The sequence below is a fragment of the Arvicola amphibius genome, chromosome 3, assembly GCF_903992535.2.
Source record: "Arvicola amphibius chromosome 3, mArvAmp1.2, whole genome shotgun sequence".
Lineage (NCBI taxonomy): Eukaryota > Metazoa > Chordata > Mammalia > Rodentia > Cricetidae > Arvicola > Arvicola amphibius.
In genome coordinates this window covers 112,108,240-112,131,974 of record NC_052049.1, presented here as the reverse complement: position 1 = coordinate 112,131,974, position 23,735 = coordinate 112,108,240, and the positions used below count along the sequence as shown (strand labels likewise).

The following is a 23,735-nucleotide window of genomic DNA, read 5'->3' as shown; positions in this document are numbered from 1 at the left end:
TCTTATAGACCAGACGGGCCCTGACTCACAGAGATCCACCTGCCTCTGCCTCCCGAGTGCTGGGATTAAAGGGATGCACCACACTGCCTGGCTGTTTTTCCTTATTAGTATTTTTAAAAATTTATTTATTTATCTATTTGGTGTGGTGGTGGTGGTGTGTTGTGAGTGGTGTGTCATGAGTCACAGTTGGTGCTCAGAAGTCAGAGGACAGCTTTTTGGGAGAGCCAGTTCATTCCTTTTATGTGGGGTCCCAGGGAGTGGAAGTCATTAGATTTAGCAGCAGGCACCTTTCCCCCACTGAGCCCTGTTTCTGGCCCTGACTGGCTGTTTAATTGCAGCCACTGCAGGTGTGGCATGTTTGCTAGGTTTGATCATGGACACAGGGAGTGGGAAGCTCCAGTGTGATCTCCAGGAGCCACACCTGTTTACTCTGCAGGCTGAAGACACAGATTAAAAAAAAAAAAAAAAAGCACGCCAGGCCTGGGGAGATGGCTCAGAGAACTGTGTGTGCCAGCAAGAAGACATCTCCAGCACCATGAAAGCTGGGCGTGGCTGAGTACACTTGTCACCCACCAGTGATTGGAGATGAGAGACCCCAGGAACTCATTGGCCAGAGAACCTAGTCAACACAGGACAAGTCAGGTAGAAAAGTGACAGAAGACACCCTCCTGTGTCCTCCTCTGTGTTTGCGGAATGTGTGTGGTCTATTCGCTTATATCTCTGGAATCAAGGCCTTTCTTCCACTGGGGGGCTGGGCTCAGGTCACCCAGAAGGCTTTCACCAAGCAAGTGTTTTTACCGTCTAGGTGACGGCACAGAGAAACTACTGGACTGAACTGGACTGCTCCCTGAGCAGATGGAAAGGTTTAGTGGGAATCAAACTGCCAAGACCATTTCATTTCTCTCTCTCTCTCTCTCTCTTCTCTCTCTCTCCTCTCTCTCTCTCTCCTCTCTCTCTCTCTCTCCTTTCTGTGTGTGTGTGGTGGTGTGTGTGTGGTGTGGTGGTGGGGAGGGCAGAGAGAAGAGCAAAGTGGCAGAAAAGCAAGCAGACTGTGTGACAGCCAGCAAGGGTGGGGCACCTGAGCTGACACACGTTGTCGTTGTCCAGATTGATCTGAACTAGGTGCCCTAGGCACAGGGAGTTGATATTAGGGGAAGATTAAGAGAACGTCTTGGTTAGATCTGATTTTCAGCCAGGCCTTTAATCCTAGAGGCAGGTGGATCTCTGCATTCGAGGCCAGCCTGGTCTACAGAGAGAGTTCCGGGACTGCCAGAGCTACACAGAGAGACCCTGTCTCCGGAATGGGAGAAAAGAGGGAGAGATCTGATTTTCTAATAAATAGAAACCTTTAGGCTTGTTGTTTCCCCAGTAACAATCCTTCTGTTTACCCAGCCAGAGGCCTTCTGTCTAGGACAGTGGTTCTCAACCTGTGGGTCTCTATCCCTTTTGGGATCACATATCAGATGTTCATTACAATTCATAACAGTAATAAACTACAGTTATGAAGTAGCAATGAAATAATTTTATTGCTGGGGTCACCACAACATGAAGAGCTGTATTAAAGGGTTCACAGCATTAGGAAGGGTTGAGAAGCCACTGGTGGACCTTTCCTCTGGTCATTCTGCTCCTCTCTCTCTCTTCTCTCTCTCTCTCTCTCCCTCTCACCCTCTCCCCCCTCCCCCCCCTCTCTCCAGAGTCTCTATGTAGCTCTGGCCCTGAAACTTGACACAGACCAGGGTGATCTGCCTTTGCCTTCTAGATGCTAAGATTAAAGGTTTGAGCTAACTAGCCCAGGCTTTGTTTGTTTATTTATTATTTATTTTTGGTTTTTTCGAGACAGGGTTTCTTTGTAGCTTTGGAGCCTGTCCTGGAACTAGTTCTTGTAGACCAGGCTGGCTTCAAACTCACAGAGATCTGCCTGCCTCTGCCTCCGGAGTACTGTACTGGAATTAAAGGTGTGTGCCACCGCCGCCTGGCTATTTATTTATTTTTAAAGACAGGTTTCATGTGGGGCAAGACTGTCTGTCCTTAAACCTGCTACATATCTCGGAAGCTGACCTTCCCATCTGCCCCACGAAGTGAAGCCTAGTTTATGCAATGCTGGGTTTAAGCGCAGGACTTCGCTCAGGCTGGGTGAGCTGTCTGCTGACTGCGCTCCATCCTCTACTGGCTGAAGCTCAGAGGGAATGAAGGACTCGGGTAATGTTCAGGGTTCCGAGTTGGCAACAGAGAGCTTGAATTCAAAACAAGTAGGAAATTAAAACAAACAGTGGTGACCAGGGGAAGGATAAGTGTCCTTGTTTACTTTCTGTTGCCCTGATAAAACACTCTGACCAAAAGCAACTTGGAGAGGAAAAGGTTTGATGCTCTGCACTGCCCGGTCACAGTCCATCTTTGAGGGAAGTTGGGCAAATTGTCAAGGCAGGCGCCTTAAGGCAGTCATGCTTCTTATTCACACATTACGTCCAACCATGGAACTCACTCTGAGCCAAAGAACCGCAGGAACCATGGGGCTGCTGCTTGCTAGCTGGTTCACTCTCCGCCAGCGTTCTTATACAGTGCAGGACAGCCCCCGCTTCTATATTAATTAACAAGACAAGTTTACAGACCGGACCCGACCTAGACAATTCTTAAACTGAGGTTTTCTCTCAGATGACTGACTGTGCCAAATTGACAGTTAAGGACGATGATAGTCACTCAAGAGCCCTCCTGTAAGCAGAAAGCGCCAGGGCTTTCAATGTGTGAGGCACAGGTGGCCTACAAGCTAAAACAGCGGCCAAGGTAGGAAGCAGAGCTCTTTCAGTCTGGAGTTCCTTTCTCAATGACAACGAACTGCCTCCTCAGGATGCTGCAAAAATCTGCCGAGGAGTGTGGAAGAGCAATTTGGGAATCTCCTGTAACAACCTTTTTCTCTTTGTGAATAGTTTTGTGAATTTTAAGACGGTGTCTTAAAAAGGGTTGTGTTCCCAAAGCATAGTAGGTGCTTAATAAATGATAAAAATAAGTGAGGAATGAGAAGATGAAGCGGCGGGTACAGCGGGACACGGAGGCGGAACTATCCCAGAGTCCAGCCCAGAATTTTAGAGAGCGCAAGCTCCAGGACCCGCAGAGGGTGAGGAGGAGGGGGTTGAGGGTGTTTAACTCTCAAAAGCAGCCGCATCAAAGTCTGGCTCTTTAAGAGGCGGGATGGGGATTATGCTGACATGCAAACAGACCAATCACTGCTTCAAGAGAAGGGGCTTTATACTTATTTTTTTTTCTATCTCCCTCATTGGAAACTATGTCGTTTTGGCACCGTTCAAAAAGACCAATAGCTTTTCGACATTTCTGCCACTGCCCTTCACCGATTGGCCATAGGCCATCGTCCCGCCCCCGCTTGCCCCACCCCTTTGCACACAAGATGGCGGCGCCCAGTGGAGTGGAGGCCGCGCTTGGGGCTTCCCGAGGCTGACTCCCTGCCTCTCTCTCTCCCTTTGGTGACAGTCGCCGCGCGTGGGAGGACAGGGGGCCGGGCGGGGACAGGGGCACTTGCGTGGCTGGACCGCCCCCACCCGGCCCCGGCCCGGCCCGGCTTTTCCCGATCCGGTCCCCCCCCTTCCCGGTCTCCTCCCGGTCTGACCGGTTCCCGGCCTCGTCTGCCGCTCCAAGCTCCTAAAGCTGAGCGATTTCCTCCAGTCCCGCTCACTGTCACTTTCGACATGTTCTGCCTCTCCGCTCCCGAACAGCCCGCCTTCCAAACCGGGACTCCCTTCGTTCTCCTAAGAGTCTTCCCTCCAACCCGCTTCAGACCTTGGTTCTCCCTCGGTTAAGGGTTCGCATCCCTTCCAGATTAGCCCCCCGACTCTCCAGATCCTGGCAGCCTTGACACGGCCTTCACGGAGGAGCCAGCCTTGCTTTCGTCCTGAACTCCGCAGCCCTATCATGGAGGCTGTGTTCCTGGTGGTGAACGGGGGTGGGCCTGGTGCTGGACTTGCTGACCTTGGTGTTGGATCTCAACTTCCTGCTCGTGTCCTCCCTCCTGGCCACCTTGGCCTGGCTCTTGGCTTTCATCTACAACCTGCCACACACGGTCCTGACCAGTCTTCTCCACTTGGGGCGAGGAGTCCTGCTCTCGCTGCTGGCCTTGGTGGAAGCGCTGGTCCGGTTTACCTTTGGCGGCTTGCAGGCCTTGTGGACTTTTCTCTACAGCTGCTACTCTGGCTTGGAGAGCTTGAAGCTCCTAGGGCACCTGGCCTCTCACGGAGCTCTGAGGAGCCGAGAACTACTCAACAGGGGCATCCTGAACATGGTCTCCAATGGGCATGCTTGGCTGCGCCAAGCCTGTGACATCTGTGCCATTGCCATGAGCCTGGTGGCCTATGTGATCAACAGTCTGGTCAACATCTGTCTCATCGGCACGCAGAACCTCTTCTCCCTGGTGCTGGCCCTGTGGGATGCCGTAACGGGGCCTCTGTGGCGGATGACAGACGTGCTGGCTGCTTTCCTCACCCACATTTCCAGCAGTGCAGTAGCCACGGCCATCCTCCTCTGGACCCCTTGCCAGCTAGGGCTGGAACTGTTGGCCTCAGCGCTCCGCCTCCTGGCCGGCTCTGTTCTGTTCAACCTCACGGGTTTGGTGTTGTTGGCTTGTGTGCTGGCGGTAACTTTGGCCATGTTATACCCAGACTTTACCTTGAGGCTGGCCACCCGAGCCCTCAATCAGCTCCATGCCCGACCATCCTACCACCGGCTCCGAGAGGATGTTGTTCGGCTCTCTCGCCTGGCGCTGGGTCTGGAGGCCTGGCGCCGAGTCTGGAGCCGAAGCCTGCAGCTGGCCAGCTGGCCTAATCGGGGAGGAGCGCCGGGGGCTCCCCAAGGTGGACCCCGGAGGGTGTTCTCAGCCAGAGTTCAGGAACAGGACGCTCTTCCTGAAGCAGAAGAGGACGTCAGGACCAACAGGACGGCACCCGCTAGAGGCCGAGAGAGACTCAATGAGGATGAACCGACAGCAGGGCAAGACCCATGGAAGCTGCTGAAGGAGCAAGAGGAGAGGAAGAAGTGTGTCATCTGCCAGGACCAGAGCAAGACCGTGCTGCTTCTGCCCTGCCGGCACCTATGCCTGTGCCAGGCCTGCACCGAGATCCTCATGCGCCACCCCGTCTACCACCGCAACTGCCCGCTCTGCCGCCGCGGCATTCTGCAGACCCTCAATGTCTACCTCTGATGACTCCCTCCCTGCCCGCCCGCCCACCCTCCGCGCTCCACACGCTGGGACAGCATCAGCATTCTGCCTCTGGGTTTTGGCCTGAGTCTTCTTTGCCTCAACACGACGATGCGACTCCGTCAAGCCTCAAGCCATATATCCAGGACTTGTAGCTGGAACACTCTGGGAGACTCCAGCCTGGGTGGGACAGGGTAACAGTTTCTCTGCACCCTGTGTGGGGCCCTGTGGTGTAGAGGGTGGTGAGTCTGTCACTATGCAAGGGCCTTGAGACTATGGTGGGCTTTTCCCCAGCCTGCCCAGGGCCCACCCAGATGCCAGCCTCTCGGGCTAGCCTTTGCTTCTGGCTTTTCTGTTGGGGTTTTTGGTCCTTCCCCCTAGGCCACACCACAGTAGTGTCATGTGAGGATTTCGGCGACTCATGGGCCTTGGAGTGATCTTAATTTTTCTATTTTTTGTTTTTTTCTTGTTTTGGAATGATCTTGAATCTTTATGTTCAGCCAGAGCCTCTGCCCTGGCATGTCTGGGAGTAGAATCCCGTAGGTGCCCTTAGAGCCACTTCTGCCTGTTACCGTCTTTTAAAGACTCCCAACTTGACCCAGAACTTTGGGTGAGTAGTTTATCCCTGGGTACAGGGGTGCAGCTAAACCTGGCTTTGGGACCATTTACCCTGAGCACTCACTTCCAGGAGGAGCCTCAGAAGGAAGACCCAAATTTTTGCTCATTCCTCTCACACCTCACATGGCACTGAACATGGCATTCCTTCTGGTCTCTCTCTGGCATCGGGAGGGCATTCCGCACATTTCCCTAGGGTTCAAACAAGGGGCTAGGCCTCGGGGTATGCAGCCCCGTTAGGTCTGCCTGCCCAGTTTCTATGAATAAAGCTGTGTTGATAGCTCTAACAATTTGGTCCTTGCAAGTGCCAGCGAGTGCTCAGCCAGCGTTGCCTGGGGCTTTCAGACTGGCTAGAGTAAGTGAGCTTCTGGACTGCCTAGCTTGGGGGTGTGGACGAGGAGATGGGGTGGCAGGGCTGTGTCCCCGGGAAAGCTTGGTGCTTGCTCACCCCTTCTGATCTGACCTACCGCACTCATTTCTGGACCAGGCTTCTCTGTACTGCATTAAGTCCTTGTGAGCGGAACGTGAACTCGTTGCCCCTGTAGCCTGCCCTTCCCTGTGTTCCCGATTGTGCCACTATTCCTGGGAGGGTACAGTGGAGCCTGCTGCCTGGAGGCCAGTTCCTGGAGGAGCCGGCGATTGTCCTGGCTGTCCTGGAACTTACTGTGTAGACCAGGTTGGTCTTGAACTCAGAGATCCACCTGCTTTTGCCTCCCAAGGGCTGGGATTAAAGGCATGCGCCACCGCGCCCGGTGTACTGCAATGTGCTGGAGTAAGGGACTAAGGGACTTTTTGCTAGAGGTGTGAGCTGGAGCCTAGAGATCAGCAGGTCTGCCTAGAAGACACAGGAAACCTAGAGCCTTTGATACAGCGCCCTCTCATGGCCGCAGGAAATTAGGGGCAGCACAGTGTCTTCTGGAAGAGGGGTAGATTCTGGGTCCCGAAGGAGGTCCCTCCACTCTCCATGGAGAGGTTGAACAATTGTGGTTAGCAAACCCAGGATGTTTCTTAGTCATAGCCTGAGCCAGCCAAACTGAGTGTCACAGGAGGTGAGCCCTCAGGGGTTCTGTAGCCAGCCTCAGACTTAATGGCTTGGCCCACCCAGGCTGTGCCCAGCACAGCGGAGACAGTTCTCCACTGCCCCTGAATTGGAGGCCTGTGGCAGGCCTTGCAACATACCCCTCCCCACCCGCCCCCTGCTGAGCAAGGAAAAGCCTGGCTCCTTCCAGTCTCTGTTTAATGTGGAGGATAAACATTTTATTAGGGAAGATAAACTTCCTGAGCTGGGGGCCAGGGACCTCCTTTCCTTCCACCCCCTTCTGAAATTCTTTCTGCAGATCTTAATACCCTTTCCCCAACCACCTTAGAAGCCCAGACCTTAAATCATTGTTCTAGTCTGGAGCGTGGTCGCCCCCTTGTGGTCACTTCAGAAACTACTTATGTCTGGGTGGGGGTGACAGCAAGGGCTCTACAGTTAACTAAGAAAGCAAGCTATCTTTACCTTTATCTGGCTCACAGCGAGGGCAGCCATGACTGAAAGCTCCCGATCCTTTTTTAGACCAGACAGTGGCTGCTCCTACTTGGTTTGGCATGTCTGAATGGAAAAATGTGTTCCTTTTTCTGGGTGGCCAGAGCCCCAAATCAGGAGGGCAATCTGCTGGTCAGGCAATCCTTTTCGCCTCTACATAGCTAGGTGGCAGCTCCATGAGCCGACTAATCTAGGTCTGCCTACTGCTATCTCTGCCTCGTGGCTCCATCCCACCCAGGAACCCTCCTGCTGTGGATCCTCAGAAAAAAGGCAGAAGCCAGTGTTAGGTTTTTGAGGTTATTGAGTGAGCTCTGAAAAAAAGGCTGGCCCTAGGAGCAGGAGAGATGGAGTCAGGGACCTAGAGGGGACACGGGACTAGGAAGGAGCATCCCACCTTGGAATCCTGAGCAGGACAACCGGGAACCCACAGTTGCCAGCACAGCACACTCCTGGGCAGAAACCCAGCCGCTGTTGCACACTGCCTGCCTTGACCTCAGACAGCCTGTCTCCATTCCTTGCCAGCAGTGGGACAGGCGGGTGGCTCCCTCTCTTCCCTAGTCATTCACAATATTCCAGGGGGCCAGCCCTCCTGGTATGCGCCTGTCAATGTCACACACCCTCTAGGAGCAAGTGCCAGCTCCAGGTTCACTGTATATTAGGCGAAGACTGGGGAGCTGTGCCAGTCAGAATAGACGAGGAATCCAGAGAAGGTGCTGTCTGTCTTGATGCTGGCATAGATGCCAATGTAATCACCCACGCCCACCTGCACCCACACCTGGTCCTCGGGTTCCAGCCTTACCATAGCACCCCCTGAGAGTGAGGCTGGCTTGGGCCACCCCCCGAAAAACTGGAAGAAAGAGGCGATGGACTCGCCATTTTTGACAAGATCGAATTGCAAGCTGGCCCGGTAGACGGTAGCGTGGACGGCAAAGTAGTAGACACCAGGCACTTGGCAGGTGAACTTGCCGGTAGTGGCATCGTAGTGTCCCTGCTCATTCAGCAGCACGCGGTCGAAGGGTAGGGGTGCGTCGGCTGGCGGAGGCACTCGGCTCTCGGAGCGCTTGGCACTGAAGGCTGATCGCGGGGGCACCGAGCACTCCCCAGCAGGTCCGATAGCCCCCACGGGACCTGCCTCTCCACGAGGCCCGGGCTCCCCTCGCGGCCCAGGCAGTCCTGGGGGTTGGGGTGGGTCGAAGGGGAGAAATTAGGAGTCACAGTGGAGCGCAGAAGGGTGACTCTGTTGACCATGCCTAAGTCTCCCAGCCTCCCTGGCTGCTGCCTCCTGCGGGGAACAGAGCTGAAGTGCTGAGTAGAGGGATCTAGGCTTTCTGACTCCCTGGGGCTGACTCACCCCTCCATCCACAGCCCACCTCGCCCCACCCCAGCCGACTGGAATGGAGGGGGAGTAGCGCCCCCTGGCGGGACCCTTGAACCCCAAAGGATTCTTGAGAGCAGCTGCGGTGCTCACTAGGATGTATGTACCCACGGACTGCGATGAAGATGACTTCTTACCCGGCCTCCCGCCCTCGCCTTTTTCGCCCGGAGCTCCGGGCGCACCGTCGCGGCCATCACGACCGTCGCGGCCAGGCAGGCCTTGGCTGCCATGGTGGCCTGGTGTGCCTGGAAGGCCAGGCTGCCCGGGACACATGCTGGGGATCTTGTTGTCATCCAGTGGAGGAGAGCCTGACACCAACCCCAGAAGCAGCAGGGCAAGAAGTGGCCTCATGGTGGTGACCTCAGGGGCCCAGACGCCAGGATCCTCTTGTAGTCTGTGGGCTGGGCAGGACCAGAGTCGGAACCCAGAATCTCGGGACCCACCTCGCGCCCCACCCAGGTGGAAGCCAGCAGGTCCCCGCTCCACAAACATGCCTTTGGGGCTGAGTGCAGTGTGACAGGATGAAGAGGAGGGTGCCCCAGACCAAGAATTGGAAGAGCACAGGAAAGGAGAGGAAAGACAAGCCCTCCCTACCCGGTCCCCTAGCTGGCGCCCAGGCTTTCCCACAGTCCCCTCCCCCACCCATACTCCTCCTCTGCCAGTCTCACCCCTCCCCTCTCCCCAGCTCCCCCTGCTGCTCTCTCTGAATGGCTTTCTCAGACCCTCCACCTGGCCCTGCTCCCACTCCTACCCCAACCAGGCAGCCCCTGCCCTTGCTGACTGATCCCAGCTTCTGTTGCTCCTTGCCGGCTCCACAGCGCTCCTCCCAAACTCCTAGAGGAAACCAGTTGTTCAGGGGCCAAGAGCTCCGGGGCTGGGAAATAGCAGGGAAATAACTCGTGGTGTCGCCCGGCGGCCGGCCAAAGTTGTGGGGGTGTAGGGGGTGTGGAGAAAGGAGGAGGAGGAGAGAGACTTGAGCCTACTTCACACAGAGGCTGAACTGTCAGACACTCGTGGCTCCAGTTCCCAGGAGCTGGCGGTCGGGAGGGAGGAATGGATGGGGCAGTAACAGGGACCAAGGTCAAGACTAGTGTGTGTGGGTGGGGTGGAGGCGGGTGGATACCTAGATCAGGAGAGCTCAGGGGACCCCCCCAGGCGTAGAATAGGGTCCCGCTACACCAGTAGACTCTCAGTATAGCTTTGTTGACTAAATGGAAAAGCTGAAGTCTGGTGATGGTGATTTTAAACACTCAAGCGGGAAGGGGGAAGGCAGAAGATAGGGAATCAGGGTCAGAGACTTGGATAAGAAATCTCTAGGTTCTCTAGGCTGTAAGGCTGTCTTGGCAAACAAGAGCGCAGGGATAGTACAGGGAAGATCGGGTGGCCCCATTATCCCTGGGCAGGATCAGGTCCCGCTCTCTGGGAAGCACCAAGAGAGGATGGGTGGAGTCCCATGCCCAGGTCACTCTTCCCTTTGTTTTCTGCCTGCCCTGTCCACCCACATAAGTAGAGGAGGATGGGCAGACAGAGGGTAGGGGCTGGCTTCAGGTCAGGGCTGGGAACAAGCTTCCAGGCTAGCCGCTTCGGGCAGCCGGTTGCAGTTGAAGGGCCAGGGGGTGCCCAGTAGTGCCAGGCTAGACTGGCACTGTTGTTCTGCCTCCTGGCAGACAGAGCGGCAAGGGGGTAGGATAGTGCCTAGTGGGGTGCAGTGAGGTACAAGCAGTCTGCAAAGGAACCTCCGGAAGTTCTGATAGCAGGGTAGAGTTGTCAGACTCTGTGGGAGGAAGAGACAGACCTCAGATGTCCAGTTCCCATGCACCCACCCCTCCCTGTACCCTCCCGCCTCTGTGTCCCAGCACCTTGTAGCCTCTGAGGATGTCTGCCACCTCTGCCTGGGTGGCCAGGCCCACCCAGATGTTGGGGAAAGCTGTGGTGCTGTAGCTTAGTCCGCGACACATCTCCACTTGGACAGGTTCACAGGTCAGCTCTGTAAGGGGGAGGGTGGATCACCGTGGGGAATAAGACACTGCCTGGCCCTGGGGCCTTGTTTCCACATGGGTCACGGGGACTTCTGTTGGGTGTCTCAAGAGGCACCGCAGAACCATTTCACACGCTTCAGCGAGCCCTTCTCTTTGCCAGAGCATGCACTGGCCAGCCTATGCATCATGTAGGCCCATCTGATCTTAGGAAGTGTGGAGCACCCGCTGGACTATTTGGGGGCACTTCTGTCATGTGATCTGTGAAGCAGGCTGTGGAGAGGGACTCTGAGTGACAAGGTAGATAAGTCTCAATACCCCTACCACTGACCCCCACCTTCCCGTGTCCCTCTCAGATGACATAAGCACAGAATGCCGTCACCAGGTGTGAGGAGTCCCAGGGTGAGGAGAGAGGGGCCCAGGCACGAACTTTCCAAGAGGGAAGGAAAGGGAGGTGAGGAAAGTGTGGCAGGAACCCAGCCTGTTGTGGCCAGCAGGACTTGTTCAGGGTAAAGGCTCCCTACCTGGTTGTGGGAACAAGTGGCTGCTGCAATTGTCATTGCTGTCGTTTTCACAGTCTCTCCATAGGTCACACATCCACTGCAGTTCCCCACACCCTCCGTCCTGGCAGAACTCTCTGGGCCCACAAGGGTCTGCGGGCACAGAGGCATGACAGTGCCCTAGGACATGCCTGTACCCACGGCCCTCCAGGGTGCCCTTTGATGTTCCATGGAGGAGCCTCTGTTGCCCACACCCCCCCTGCCCAGGGGCACTTACTCTCTGTAGTATTGATGGCCTGGTAGGTGGCTAAGAAGCCCCCGCTGCTGATACCAAGATCGGTCTTAAAGATTACAGCCAGCTGATGCCGCGAGGAGACGAGGTAGGGTGGCGGCTCTGCGCCACAGAACCTGCCCAGAGCAGAAAAATAGCCTGGCACAGGCCCCTGGCCAGCCCTGGGGGCTCTTGGCCATGCCAGGGGTGATAGCGAACAAGATTGCTGATTCATGGAGCTTAGGGCCTGGGGAAGGAGACACATGCTATCTGTCACAGAAAGTAGGAAATGGCTTCTTAGACTTGGGGAGAGTCAGGGAAGATGGCAGGAGGCAAAGGCCCTACAGGTGGAAAGAATAGAGCTGGGCAGCTGCGGAAGCGAAGGCCCGGTCAGAAAAGCACACACTGTTTCGGGGGGCCGGTAAAGAGCTCGGAGTTTATAGAGCAGCTGAAGACAGTGAAGCCTAGTGTTGGGAGCCCAGGCTGCCAGATGGGGGATGAGGCGCCCTGATTGGTACCTGCCCAGGAAGCTGAAGGCTCCAGAACTGCTGGCCTCGTACACTTCCACATAGTCAAACTTGCACTCAGCTTGCTCTTCCAGGCTGAAGTTGTGGAACTGTAGCCTTATGCTGTATCCCACGGGCACTGAGATGTACCAGGTGCAGAGCTGGAGGAAGGCATGTGTGAAATAATTCACGAGGACCTTCTCCGGTCTCAGCCCTGTCTTGCAGGGGGCACTCTATACCCACAGCAGACTAGGCAGGGTGTTGCCTACCTACATCATCGGTGCATCTTAAATAGGAATGGTCAGTCAGACATGGTGACTTACACCTATAATTCCAGTGCTTGGGAGCAGGGTTCAAAGTCAGCCCAAATTTATATCAAGCTCCAAAGAAGCCTCCTGAGCTATATACAGAGACTGTCTCAAAAAAGCCAAGGACCAGGGATATAATAGCTCAGTGGTAAAAGACTTATCTGTCATGCACAAGATCCTGGGGTTGTTCCTCAACATGGAAAACAAACAAACAAACAAACAAAAAAACACAAAACAACCCAGCAAGGTGTGGGGTTGGGGGTGAAGGCATGGAGATGCACGCCTTTCTTCCCAGGCAGTGGCAAGTGGATCTCTGTGGGTTCCCGGCCAGCCAGGGCTACATAGTGAGACCCTGTCTCAAAACAAAACAAAGCCCATGCCTGGCATGGTGGCTTATACCTATAATCCAAGCACTTGGTGAGCTGGGGCAGGAGGATTCTCACCAGTTACAAGATCAGCATGGGCTACAGAGGGAGACCTTGTCTATAAATATATAAATGCCCTTTCAGTTGTCAGAGATAAAGGTGTTTACCCAGCATAGAAATATCTGGATATATCATTGGTACTTAACAATGTTTCCTTCTGGCTGGCAGGAACTTATCTTATCCAGGCACACAAAGCTAGGCACCCTGGTGTCTCATGAGTACTAGACACCCTGGTGTTTCCTGAGGATACTGTGTTTACCTGTTGTTGAGGGTAGTGCTGTGGGTAGTTGGGAGTAGAGAACACCCCGTGGAGCCCAGTCAGATTTCCTCCACACCCTGGAGAGAAGTCCAATGGCTCATGAGTAGCCAGGCAAGAAAATTCTGGGTCAGAGCAGGGGAGAAGATGTGCCTGCCCCATCCCTAGCTGGGCCCGTACCCAAGGTCTTGGCGCTGCAGTTGGCCTCATCACTTCCATCGGCACAGTTGGGAATACCATCACATACTAAGTCGTGCGTCAGGCAGAGGAGCAGGTCGCAGCGGAACTCATTGTGGGCACAGCTCCCTGGAGAAGGGCATGAATCATCTGGAGTCAGAATCCCCCAGAGTTTCCATCCCCTTTGCTGTGTCGGGAGTAGCTGAAGGGGTGGCAGCTGGGGACTTGATGGGAAGTCACTCACAATGCCCCGGGGCCACAGCTTGGTACCAGGCCTGGAAACCGGACCCTTCCACGTCAGCATCAGAGACGAAGGACACACGGAGGTGGCTGGTGTTGGAGTTTAGTGTGGCTGGAGGCGTTTTACCACACACCCTGTCAAAGAGCCAGGTTGGGGGTGATGGAGGCTCTGAACCCAAGCAAGAAAGGACCAGAGCACAGCGGTGGAGGTGCACAGCTTTAATCCCAGCACTTAGGAGGCAAAGGCAGGCGAATCTCAGTGAGTTCAAGGGCAGCCTAGTCTACAAAGTGAGTTCCAGGACAGCCGGAGCTGTTGCACAAGGAAACCTTGTCTCGAAACTGCTTCCACCCCCACAAAAGAAAGAAATGGATCAGAGAGGGAGGTAACCTTCCCTAGGCCACACAGCAACAAGGTGCTGGCAGGGGAGAAGCCAGAGGTTAGTTCTGTTAATTTCCTTCTTTTTTTTTTTTTTTTTTTTTTTTTTTGAGACAGGGTTTCTTTGCAGCTTTGGAGCCTGTCCTGGAACTAGTGTTAATTTCCTTCTTGTCAAGAGTTTTTTGCTTCCCAGTTTCTCCACTTTCAGACAAGTGGGATCCCCTAGACGCAGAGGGACCCACCTGAGGAGAGGGCCTGAAGGCTCGGGGGTAATTTCCAAGCGATCAAAAAGACAGGCAAGCACACCTTCTATGCTGAGGGCTTGAATCTTGAGCTGTATTGTCTGGCCTGTGGCTACCTGGATATGCCAGACACAGCGACTGTGGGGTGGGTAAAGGTCTGGGTAGTTGGGGCTGCTGAAGAAACCCCTCGGGCCAGGAAGGAGGCCTCCGCAGGCTGCAGGGGGTGGAGGTTAGAGTTCAGAGGTCAATAGAAGAGAGGTCTTTTCCCCCTCAGTCCCAAGGTTCCTCTTCCAGGCTTTTCTTCCTCTTTCTCCACGGAGCGCGCTTAGAACTCACTGGTCTGGTGTGTAGGGCTCACGGCTGCCTCCTGCTGCTCCGCGGTTGCTGGAGAGGTGGTGGTGGTGCTGGTGCTGGTGTTAGGATTGGTACTAGGAATGCTACCCTTGGGGGCGAGGCCTTGGGTGGGCAGTGGGCTCTCAGTTGTCGTAGGGAGGGATGTAGCCTGCAACTCTGGGGGCAGGATGGAGGAGTGTCGTTTAGAGGATCTGGTCCCTGGGGAATAGTTCACGGACTCTCCATGTAAAGTCCCCCCAAGCACTTACGAGCCAGGATGACAGTCACCAGTAGCCCCAGCAGCAGGAGCAGCAGGCCACTGAGCAGCAGGATACACAGGGAAGAGAAATGGCAGTCCGGTTGTAGCCCTCGGAGATGCTGGGCTGCGGGGAGGACACAGTGGAGTTCTTAGAGGCACCCCTGCCTGGGATGACCCTCATACCTTCGTTCCTGGACTCTCTCCTATGCCTGGGCAAGCCCAGAGATGGTTACCACGCCAGGGAGCTTTGAGGCTGCTGCTGGCATCTTTCTGTAAGGCTGGTGGAGGGCAAGAAGGCCCTGCTTCAGGGTCGAAAGCAGGATTGCAGAACTCTGTCTGGAATGGAAGACAGAGGCTTATGGGCTGAGACAGGCAGGTTCACTGGGGACAAGGATCTTGGGGGGTGGATTCCATGTGGGCCTTACCTTGCTCAGCTCAGTTGTCTCTGGATAGAGGATGACATCGGAATAGTCCTTCATGGCTCAAGATTCTGCATGGCTTTTTGGAGATCCTGTGACAGCCCAAGACCCCTGAGGGTCCGCTCCGAGGTCGCAAGCCACCTATCAAAGACGCAACCTCTACTCTTAAAGGAACAAGGCTATGAGGAGAGACCAGTTCTCTGCCTGCCTTCGGCAGAATGGTTGGGGCTCCAGGCTACTCTGTCTCCATGTGGGGGAGGGAAGTGAAGCGAGAAGGAATTCACAGAAGGCACGGAATGGTCCTTAATCCAACTCAGCTGAGGATGCTGGGGTCAAGACCCTGGCACGGAGCAGCAGTCCTTAAAGGCACAGGCTGTGGCTGTGAGCACCAACAGAGAAGAGGTGTTCTGTGGTATGTGACTAGGGCAGTCACCATGCCCCCACCTCAAGGTATGAGGGAGCTCACGGGGAGCTGGAGGTGGGAGGGCATTGGAGCCTCAGGTGAAGAGAGACAGAGACAGGGAGCGAGTGCTGGGGTAGAGGTGGGCAGTCTTCTAAGGGTCAGACAAAGCCAGCAGCTCACTACATTGCCCCATCAGAGTGGCAAAGTTACTGACTAACTCTGGACCTTTGGAAGAAGACACTCCTCCACCCTGGCTTGCTTGCTTTCTTTCTTTCTTTCTTTCTTTCTTTCTTTCTTTCTTTCTTTCTTTCTTTCTTTCTTTTTTTTCGAGACAGGGTTTCTCTGTAGCTTTAGAGGTTGTCCTGGAACTAGCTCTTGTAGACCAGGCTGGCCTCAAACTCACAGAGATCCACCTGCCTCTGCCTCCCGAGTGCTGGGATTAAAGGTGTGTGCCACTACCGTCCGGCTTGTTTTTGTTTTCAAGACAAGGTTTCTCTTTATAGTCCTGGCTGTCCTGGAACTCTCCCTGTAGATCAGGATGGCCTTGAACTCGCAGAGATCCGCCTGCCTCTGCCTCCCAAGTGCTGGGATTAAAGGCGTGCGCCACCACCGCCTGGCCGGCTTTTTTTTTTTTTTTTAAGGTGGTCTCATATTGCCTGGGTTGGCTTCAAACTATATAAACAAGAATGACTGGGAACATTTTTTTTGGCATATGTGTGTATATGTATATGTGTGTGTATATGATGTGGATATTTTGCTCATGTTTATATGTATGGAGGCTAGAAGTTGATGTCAGTGTCTTCCTTGATCTCTCTTTCTCTCTCACACACACACATACACACACACGATATTATATTTTGAAGCAAAGTCTCTCACTTGAGCCCAGAGCTTGCTTGGTTCTGCGTGTCTAGCCAGCCAGCCTACTCCAGGGACCACAGACGGGGCTATCATGCCTGCCTGGCATTCACAGCCTTTCCATGAGTGGCAAGGGCTTTCCCTGCTAAGTCATTTCCTCAAAAGAACCCGGAGCTCCTGAGTCTCCTGTCTCTGCTGTGTGTGCACCCACATGGTGTCGGGGTTGAACCTTCACGCATGCTGGTCAGCCCTCGACAACAGTGCTCCTGCTCCAATGCTATATTTTTGTTGTTCTATTATTATTATTTTGTTTCGAGACAGGGTCTCTCTATGTTGGAGCTAGCCTCACACTTGGATCCATCCTTTTGCTTCCGTCTCCTTGCTGTTAACAGCGTGTTTCCATACATGGTTGGGAAAGGCCCCTGCTTTAACCATTGTCTGTGTTACAAGAATGACACATTGCACAGACAGCAGGGCATGAGATTGAGGGGCTGGCTCCCCACATCTGGGTCCCCAAGCCTGCAGGAGGAAAGACAGGGTGGGGGAGGGTGAGTTGTAGAGTCAGGCTGTTGGTCATGGTTGCTGTCATGAGGTAGAAGGCCGACACCACGACTGAGTGTCTCATCCCTGCCTTGTGCAGCTGCTCTAGTGCGAGAGCCAAGGGCCTGCCTGCAGCCTTGTTTAATCACAGGGCCGGGCCGGGCTGAGTCTGGTAACAACTCCATGTTCCCGGCTACAACTTGTAGAATGTCAGTAATGTTTTAGGCTCTGGGCAAGAGGTCTGGCATATTGTTTTCTCTCATTTCAGACATAACTCATTGAGGGACCGTAAGCATTTTCAAAAGCCACTATTAAGGCTCTGAGAAATCACAAGCTGAAGTGAGTTAAAACAGAACATGTGTTCTTGTATGTTTACAACTGCCCTTTAGAGGGGGCCATGCCATGTTAGGAGAGTGGAAGGGGCAGGCAGATCTGAGACTAAGACAGCTGGCTCTGCACGCAGGAAAGCAGCCTTTCTCCAACGCCCTCTCAGAGGCTTGACTACTTCTGTCCAGGCCTCAAGCCTCTTCCCGGACTCTGAGTGGAGAGTTCAGCAGTCCTGGTCTTCAGGGAAGGCCAGCTTAGGTTGCTGCAGGGGTGAGAGTCTTGAGGAGGCTGTGATAGGCATCCTTTGGCCACAAGTCTTGGCCCATTCTGGTTGGACCAGACGGAGCAGTATTCCTAGCCATGCAAAGTGTTTGTAATAGCCAGATGGTGGTGGCTCCCACATTTAATCCCAGCACTTGGGAGGCAGAAGCAGGCGGATCTCTGTGAGTTTGGAACAAGCCTGGTCACAGAGTGAGTTCCAGGACAGCCAGAGCTACATAGTGAGGCCCTGTCGAGAGAGAGAGAGAGAGAGAGAGAGAGAGAGAGAGAGAGAGAGAGAGAGAGAGAGAGAGAGAGAGAGAGAGAGAGAGAGAAAGAGAAGAGAGAGAGACATGCACAGAGAGAGAGACAGAGAGAGAGACATAGAGAGAGACACACACAGAGAGAGAGAAGAGGAGAGGAGAGAGGAGAGGAGAGGAGAGAGGAGAGAGGAGAAAGAGAGGAGAGAGAGACATGCACAGAGAGAGACACAGAGAGACACAGAGAGAGAGAGGAGAGAGAGAGAGAAGAGGAGAGGAGAGAGGAGAGAGAGACATGCACAGAGAGAGACAGAGAGAGAGAGAGGAGAGAGAGAGAGAGGAGAGAGGAGAAAGAGAGGAGAGACATGCACAGAGAGACACACAGAGAGACAGAGAGAGATACACACACATACACACACACAGAGAGAGAGGAGAGAGAGAGAAAGAGAGAGAGGAGAGAGAGAGAGAGAGAGAGGGAGAGAGAGAGAGAGAGAGAGAGAGAGGAGAGAGAGAGAGGAGAGAGAGAGGAGAGAGAGGAGAGAGAGAGAGAGAGAGAGAGAGAGAGAGAGAGAGAGACTGGATCAGAACCTATGGACTAGCCTGCACTGGGCTCTGCAGATTGTGAGTTTGGGGGTGAGCCCCGTGGTGTGGTTATTCACTAAAGGTTGCAGGCATCAGGCCTGGCTGGGGATGAAGTGGGCTGATGGAGCTGGTTACCCTCATCTTAGTAGCACATGACTTAGCAGGAGCAGTTTCAAAGTGGGGCTCAGAATCTCCTCCTCCTGTCTATCCCCAGTTCAGATTGGGTAGGATTTATCAGTCATGACTTGGTGAGGGTATAGGGCAGCACAGTGGAACCCTCCATGTGCAGGGCCCAGCACTTATCCAAGGGACAGCCACCAGGGATGAGCTGTGTCTCAGCTGTTACTGACTGAACCCCTGCTACTTAGAGATATGAATCTTCTGGAAGTCAGAACTTGTCTCTACACAGAGGCTCAATGACTTGTTTTTTTTATTCTACAGATTAATGTGGACAGATAAGATGGCATGGCCAATGTAAACCAGGGGCTTCCCAAAGGCACCCACAGACCTGTCTGGAGCCCAGGTTGGGAACAACATTGACACCAGATGCATGAAGACCGTTAGAAAATCATCTCCAAGGGCTCGAGGGCAGCCCACGTAGCCTATTAAGGAGGCTGCTTTTTCAGCCACTGCATCCTCTTTTCTTGGCAACCTTTTTTTTTTGAGACATGATCTTTTCCTCCCAAAATTTATTTTTATGACTTTATGTGTGTATGCCTGTACCACATGTGTGCAGATGCCTATGGAGGCCAAGAGCAATTCTCTCCTTCTACCAGGAGAATCCCTGTGGATTCCAGGGACTGAATTTAAGTTGCCAGTCTTTGGTGGCAGGGGCCTTTACTTGCTGAGCTATTTGCCAACCCAGTTCTAACAAAAGACTGTATTATCATCTAATAATGCATAATTATGTACTAATATTATCTAATAGAAGACGTGTGTGTCTGCACACACATACATACAGGTGTGAGTTTGGAGGTCACCGGCCAACTTTCAGGAACCAACTCTCTCTTTCCACTGTGGGGATCGAACTCAGGTTTGCAGGCTTGTATAGTGAGTGCTTTTAGGCACTCTCCGGGTAGCTCTCTGACCATAAGTTGCTTCCTGTCAGGTATTTGGTCATAGCAACGAGAAAAAAATTACCCCCCAATCGAGTATCTACTGTGTGTCACATTTTTTTCCTAAGCAGTCTCATAGCTCTGAGTTGGTATTATCATAATCAGTTTATAGATGAGGAAACTGGCTCAGGGAGGTTAAGTCATCTCGAGCTGTGGTTGCCAGCTACTTCCTCCTGCCCTTTGCCATCCACACAGGTGGTTGTTTGTGCCCATGAGCTTCGAAGGGTAGGGATCCTTGGACGTGCCCAGCTCCAACAGACCCTAGCAGGGCTCAGCTAGCTCACGCTGGCTTTGCCACTGGGCACATGTGCACGGTACATGGTTGTTCGGTTCACTTCCTACTAAGGGAGGAAAATTCTGCTGGGAGGCCTGCCGAAGGCTGTCACCGATTCAACCAAAAGGCTAGGTGAGCTCCACCTTCCTTCTGCCACAGCCAGGTCTTTGACAGGTCTTGTTGAGCTCTCTGTAACCTGTCAAAATGACAGGTGGCCCCTAAGTTCCCGACCCTAAAGATCCATAAAATATCAATCGGGCTGCGACTGAGCAATCAAAAATGAACTCCGAGGCTGGAGTGGTGGCTAGCGCTAACAGGTCTGTCCCTGCATTTCCTTGTTATCCGTTTCGGTATGGGCCCTGTGTGACAGAGCCTTGAATTTGATCCCTGAAACTGACCTGGTAGGAGAACTGATTCCACCGTGTGTGCACTCGCTGTCCTCCTTCAATAGGTAAATGTAAAACAAACAACAACAGCCTGTAAACTGGGCCAGGGGCCCTTGGGTGTGTTAAGTCCCTATTCAAGTGTATATTTGGAGGAAAAGCGAGTTAGCATGAAAATTCCTGAGCCGAGGCCTTCAGTTCCTGTGAGGCTGGAGGCCTACAAAGTGTGTGAGTGTGTGTGTGTGTGGGGGGGGGGGGGATCTTGTTCAAGGTCACAAACGCAATTGCAGAGGTAGTACCTCCTCTCAGCCAGGGCCTGCAGGAGAATGGGCGAAATAATCCAAGTTGCTAGGAGGCAAAGCAGATCGCAAAGAAATGCACCGACAGACCTGCTTGTGTTTGGGGTTTGGTGCAGTCCTAGGGACCGTTGCCATGGGGATGAGATGGCACCACAGGCTAAGCAGAGAAAGGAAAGCTGAGAGCAAGGGCAAGGGCTGGACTTGAGTCCCCACTTTGTTACGATCTGTGCTCTGGGAAAGAGAATGAATGCACATGGCGGCTTCTACCACCCCTGAAAAACCAGGCACCATCACTTTGCTGCGAGCCACTTTCTATTTAGAAGAAGACATTGCTTACCTGTGGCTGACTGGGAGAATCCATCAGCTTTTAGACATCTCCTCCTGGGTCCTGCCACTCCTGGGGTGGATAGGGAAGTCCAAGTCCCTCAGGGAGAAGCCACAAAGGTTTATTCAAATCTTTCTTATGTTGCTGGTGTGGTTTTGGGTGGGTGGGTGGGGGTAAAGCTCCAGCCTAGCATACCAGAAGCCCTGGGTTCAATTCCCATTATCAGCTAAAATGGGATGGTGAAGGCACATGGGACTGTAATGGAATCTCAGCCCCTGTAGAAGTGAAGCTGGGAGAGCAGACTCAGCTCACCCGATGCCTTAGGCAGCTCGAGGGACACTTGGACTATATGAGATCTTGTCTCAGAATAAAAGTTAAATCTTTCTTCCCTGCTGTTGTGACATTCGCAGATAAAAAGCTGTCTTCCAAGCTGGGCCTGGTGGTCCATGCCTTTATTCCCATTATTCCTAGCATTCTGGAGGCAGAGGCAGGTGGATCTTTGTGAGTTCAAGGCCAGCTTAGTCTATAGAGTGAGTTTCATTACAGCCAGGGCTACACAGAGAAACCCTGTCTGGAAAACCAAAACCAAACCCAAACCAACCAATGGACCAACCAACTAACCAACCAACTAAACAAACTCTCTTCTTTCATGAGGTGGGGCACACTGTAGCACAGGCCCCAGGTGACAGCAGCCGCTTGTGCCACAGCAAGCCAAGATGTGACCAGATGGACTTTATTCTCCCAAAGTGTCTAGAGCCAGGAAGAGGAATCCTGATGGAACATTCTACGCTTATGGGAGTGGGAGGAACTTCAGTTCTAAGATCAGCTGAAGAAATGATGATCCCACCCCACCCCCAACAGACAATGTCACTGTGTGCCCTAAAGAGCTCGTACCCGTTTTTGTTTGTTTGTTGACAGGGTCTTACTATGTAGCTTTGGCTGTCCTGGAGTTCTCTTATGGACCAGGCTGACCTCAAACTCAGAGATCCACCTGCCTCTGTCTCTCAAGTGCTGGGATTGAAGGGGTGCACTACCATGCTTGGCTTTTTTTTATCTGTATGTTTTTTTTAAGATTTATTTATTTATTATGTATACAACATTCGGCCTCCATGTATGCCTGCATGCCAGAGGAGGGCACCAGATCTCATTACAGATGGTTGTGAGCCACCATGTGGTTGCTGGGAATTGAACTCAGGATCTTTGGAAGAGCAGCCAGTGCTCTTAACCACTGAGCCATCTCTCCAGCCCGTATATGGGTGTTTTGCCTGAATGCATGTATGTGCACCATGGGCATATAGTTTCTCCAGAGGTCAGAAGAGGGCATCAGATTCTCTAGGACTGGAGTTGTGAACTGATTTGTGCTTGCTAGGAATTGAACTGGGGTTCTCTGGAAGCGTAGCTGGTATCTTTAGTCAATGAGCCATCTCTCCAGGCCCTCTTCTCTTTTTTTATATATATATAATCTCACCGACTATCCTTCAAGTTGCCATGTATCTGGGGATGACTTTAGACTTCTGATTCTCACACCTCTCTCCCTGCTCCTCCAAGTGCTGGTGTTCCAGGCTTGTGCCGCTGCACCTGGCTCTCAAATTTTGATGGAAGTTTTTTAGGAAGTGGGAGTGTGACTCAGTATACTTAGTGTAACACCTGCTTAACATGCACAGGCCCTGCATTTAATCTCCAACACCCTAAAACAAACCAAAAGTCAAACCTCCTTAAGGGGATATGGTGGTTTGAATGAATAGGCCCACAGGGAGTAGCACTATTAGGAGATGTGGCCTCGTTGAGCTAAGTGTGACTTTGTTGGAGGAAGTGTGTCACTGGGAGTGGATGCGAGGTCTCAGATGCTCAAGCCAGGCCCCAGTGTCACTCTTTCTTCCCACTGTCTGTGGGTTGGGGTGCAGAACTCTCAGCTACCTCTCCAGTACCTTGTCTGTATGCCTTCCACCATGATCATAATGGCTAAACCCTTTAACACGGGGGCAGTTATTTCTAAAGGTTTTTTTTTTTAAATGTATGCAGTGTTCTGCCTGCATGTGTGCCTGAATGCCAGAAGAAGGCACCAGATCTCATTACAGATGGTTGTGAGCATCACGTGGTTGCTGGGAATTGAACTCAAGCCCTCTGGAAGAGCAGCTAGTGTTCTTAACCTCTGAGTCATCTCTCCAGGCCCGATTTCTAAGTTCTAATGGGAAATGGAGGGCTTCAGTCATCAGTTTGCTCTAAGATAAGCGACCCTGTGTCCAGCATCTGTTGGGACGTCTGCAGCAGAGGTCTGCTCTATGCTCTAAGCGACACTGTGTCCAGCATCTGTTGGGACGTCTGCAGCAGAGGTCTGGCCCACACAGATCTTACAGAAATGTGAGCAATGTGTGGTGGCTCAGACCTGTAATCTCGATACTGTGTAGGTTAGAGCAGGAGGGTTGCTGAGTTCAACAACAGCCTGGGCTGCAGAAAGCCTGTATTTTAAAAGGGGTTAGCAAGTAAAAGTGCCTGTCCCAAAGCCTGATGGTCTCTTCTGATTCCTGGGACCCACATGGAGGGAAAGAACTGACTCTTGCATGTTGTCCTCTGACCTCCACAGGTAAACGCATGCACCCCTCTCCCAGTAAATGTAAAAACCTCTTTAAAAAGAGTCACCACCAGATATGTCAGTTCTCCCAGGGGTTTATACAGTGCCCTATAGGATAATGTCTTTGTAAGTATGCTATAGCTCATCAACATTTTGGCCAAAGAATAAAATACATATAAACACAAGACAGACTCAATCTGGGAATCCATATGTAGAATATGAAATCTGAAACACTATTTAAAGAACAAAAAAAAAAAAAAAGAGAATCGAATGTTGGGCAGTGATGGCACACGCCTTTAATCCCAGCACTCGGGAGGCAGAAGCAGGCGCAACTCTTGAGTTTTGAAGCCAGCCTGGTCTACAGAGCAAGTTCCAGGATGGCCAGAACTATACAGAGAAATCCTGTCTCCAAAAAAAAAGTTTAAACTTAACAGGTGTGTTAAGTTTCTAGAGTGCAGAGGCCAGCAGAAGCGATGAACTGTGTGGCCCTCACTAAGCTGGAGCCCCTCCCAAATCAAGACCGGCACAGCGGCAGC

General features: G+C 52.9%; 3 protein-coding genes across 4 annotated transcripts; 1 reads left to right on the top strand and 2 right to left on the bottom strand.

Annotated features, from left to right (window-relative positions):
- Positions 1-3,371: 3,371 nt before the first annotated feature.
- On the top strand, positions 3,372-6,102 carry Rnf26 (ring finger protein 26). The gene is given in 2 exon segments (XM_038322530.1): positions 3,372-3,948; positions 3,950-6,102. Coding segments are annotated over 2 exon segments (1,281 nt in total). The 5' UTR covers positions 3,372-3,921; the 3' UTR covers positions 5,204-6,102.
- A 1,524-nt stretch (positions 6,103-7,626) lies between these two features.
- C1qtnf5 (C1q and TNF related 5) lies at positions 7,627-9,583 on the bottom strand. Its single transcript, XM_038323750.1, has 3 exons — positions 9,470-9,583; positions 8,856-9,119; positions 7,627-8,516 (listed from the first exon to the last, which is right to left on the bottom strand). The coding sequence occupies exons 2-3, from the start codon at positions 9,067-9,069 to the stop codon at positions 7,999-8,001; spliced, it is 732 nt and encodes a 243-aa protein (XP_038179678.1). The 5' UTR covers positions 9,070-9,119; positions 9,470-9,583; the 3' UTR covers positions 7,627-7,998.
- A 684-nt stretch (positions 9,584-10,267) lies between these two features.
- On the bottom strand, positions 10,268-15,066 carry LOC119810640 (membrane frizzled-related protein). Of its 2 annotated transcripts, none has more exons than XM_038324216.1 (13): positions 15,013-15,066; positions 14,821-14,923; positions 14,598-14,711; positions 14,332-14,505; positions 13,996-14,209; positions 13,382-13,512; positions 13,141-13,266; positions 12,964-13,040; positions 11,984-12,132; positions 11,447-11,602; positions 11,219-11,331; positions 10,578-10,705; positions 10,268-10,492 (listed from the first exon to the last, which is right to left on the bottom strand). In XM_038324216.1, the coding sequence occupies exons 1-13, from the start codon at positions 15,064-15,066 to the stop codon at positions 10,268-10,270; spliced, it is 1,764 nt and encodes a 587-aa protein (XP_038180144.1). The 2 variants fall into 2 exon arrangements, with proteins under 2 accessions (XP_038180144.1, XP_038180145.1); XM_038324217.1 differs by having other exon boundaries at positions 11,219-11,329; positions 11,472-11,602.
- Between the last annotated feature and the right edge of the window lie 8,669 nt (positions 15,067-23,735).

Excerpts from the sequence above, each read along its gene's own strand:
- C1qtnf5 (XM_038323750.1), bottom strand. The coding sequence starts at position 9,069 with ATGAGGCCACTTCTTGCCCTGCTGCTTCTGGGGTTGGTGTCAGGCTCT. Across the intron at positions 8,517-8,855 it reads AGGCGAGGGCGGGAGGCCGG|GACTGCCTGGGCCGCGAGGG; the intron begins GTAAGAAGTCAT and ends CCCAACCCCCAG.
- LOC119810640 (XM_038324216.1), bottom strand. The coding sequence starts at position 15,066 with ATGAAGGACTATTCCGATGTCATCCTCTATCCAGAGACAACTGAGCTG. Across the intron at positions 14,506-14,597 it reads GGTGACTGTCATCCTGGCTC|AGTTGCAGGCTACATCCCTC; the intron begins GTAAGTGCTTGG and ends TCCTGCCCCCAG. Across the intron at positions 11,603-11,983 it reads GCCTTCAGCTTCCTGGGCAG|GTTCTGTGGCGCAGAGCCGC; the intron begins GTACCAATCAGG and ends TGCTCTGGGCAG.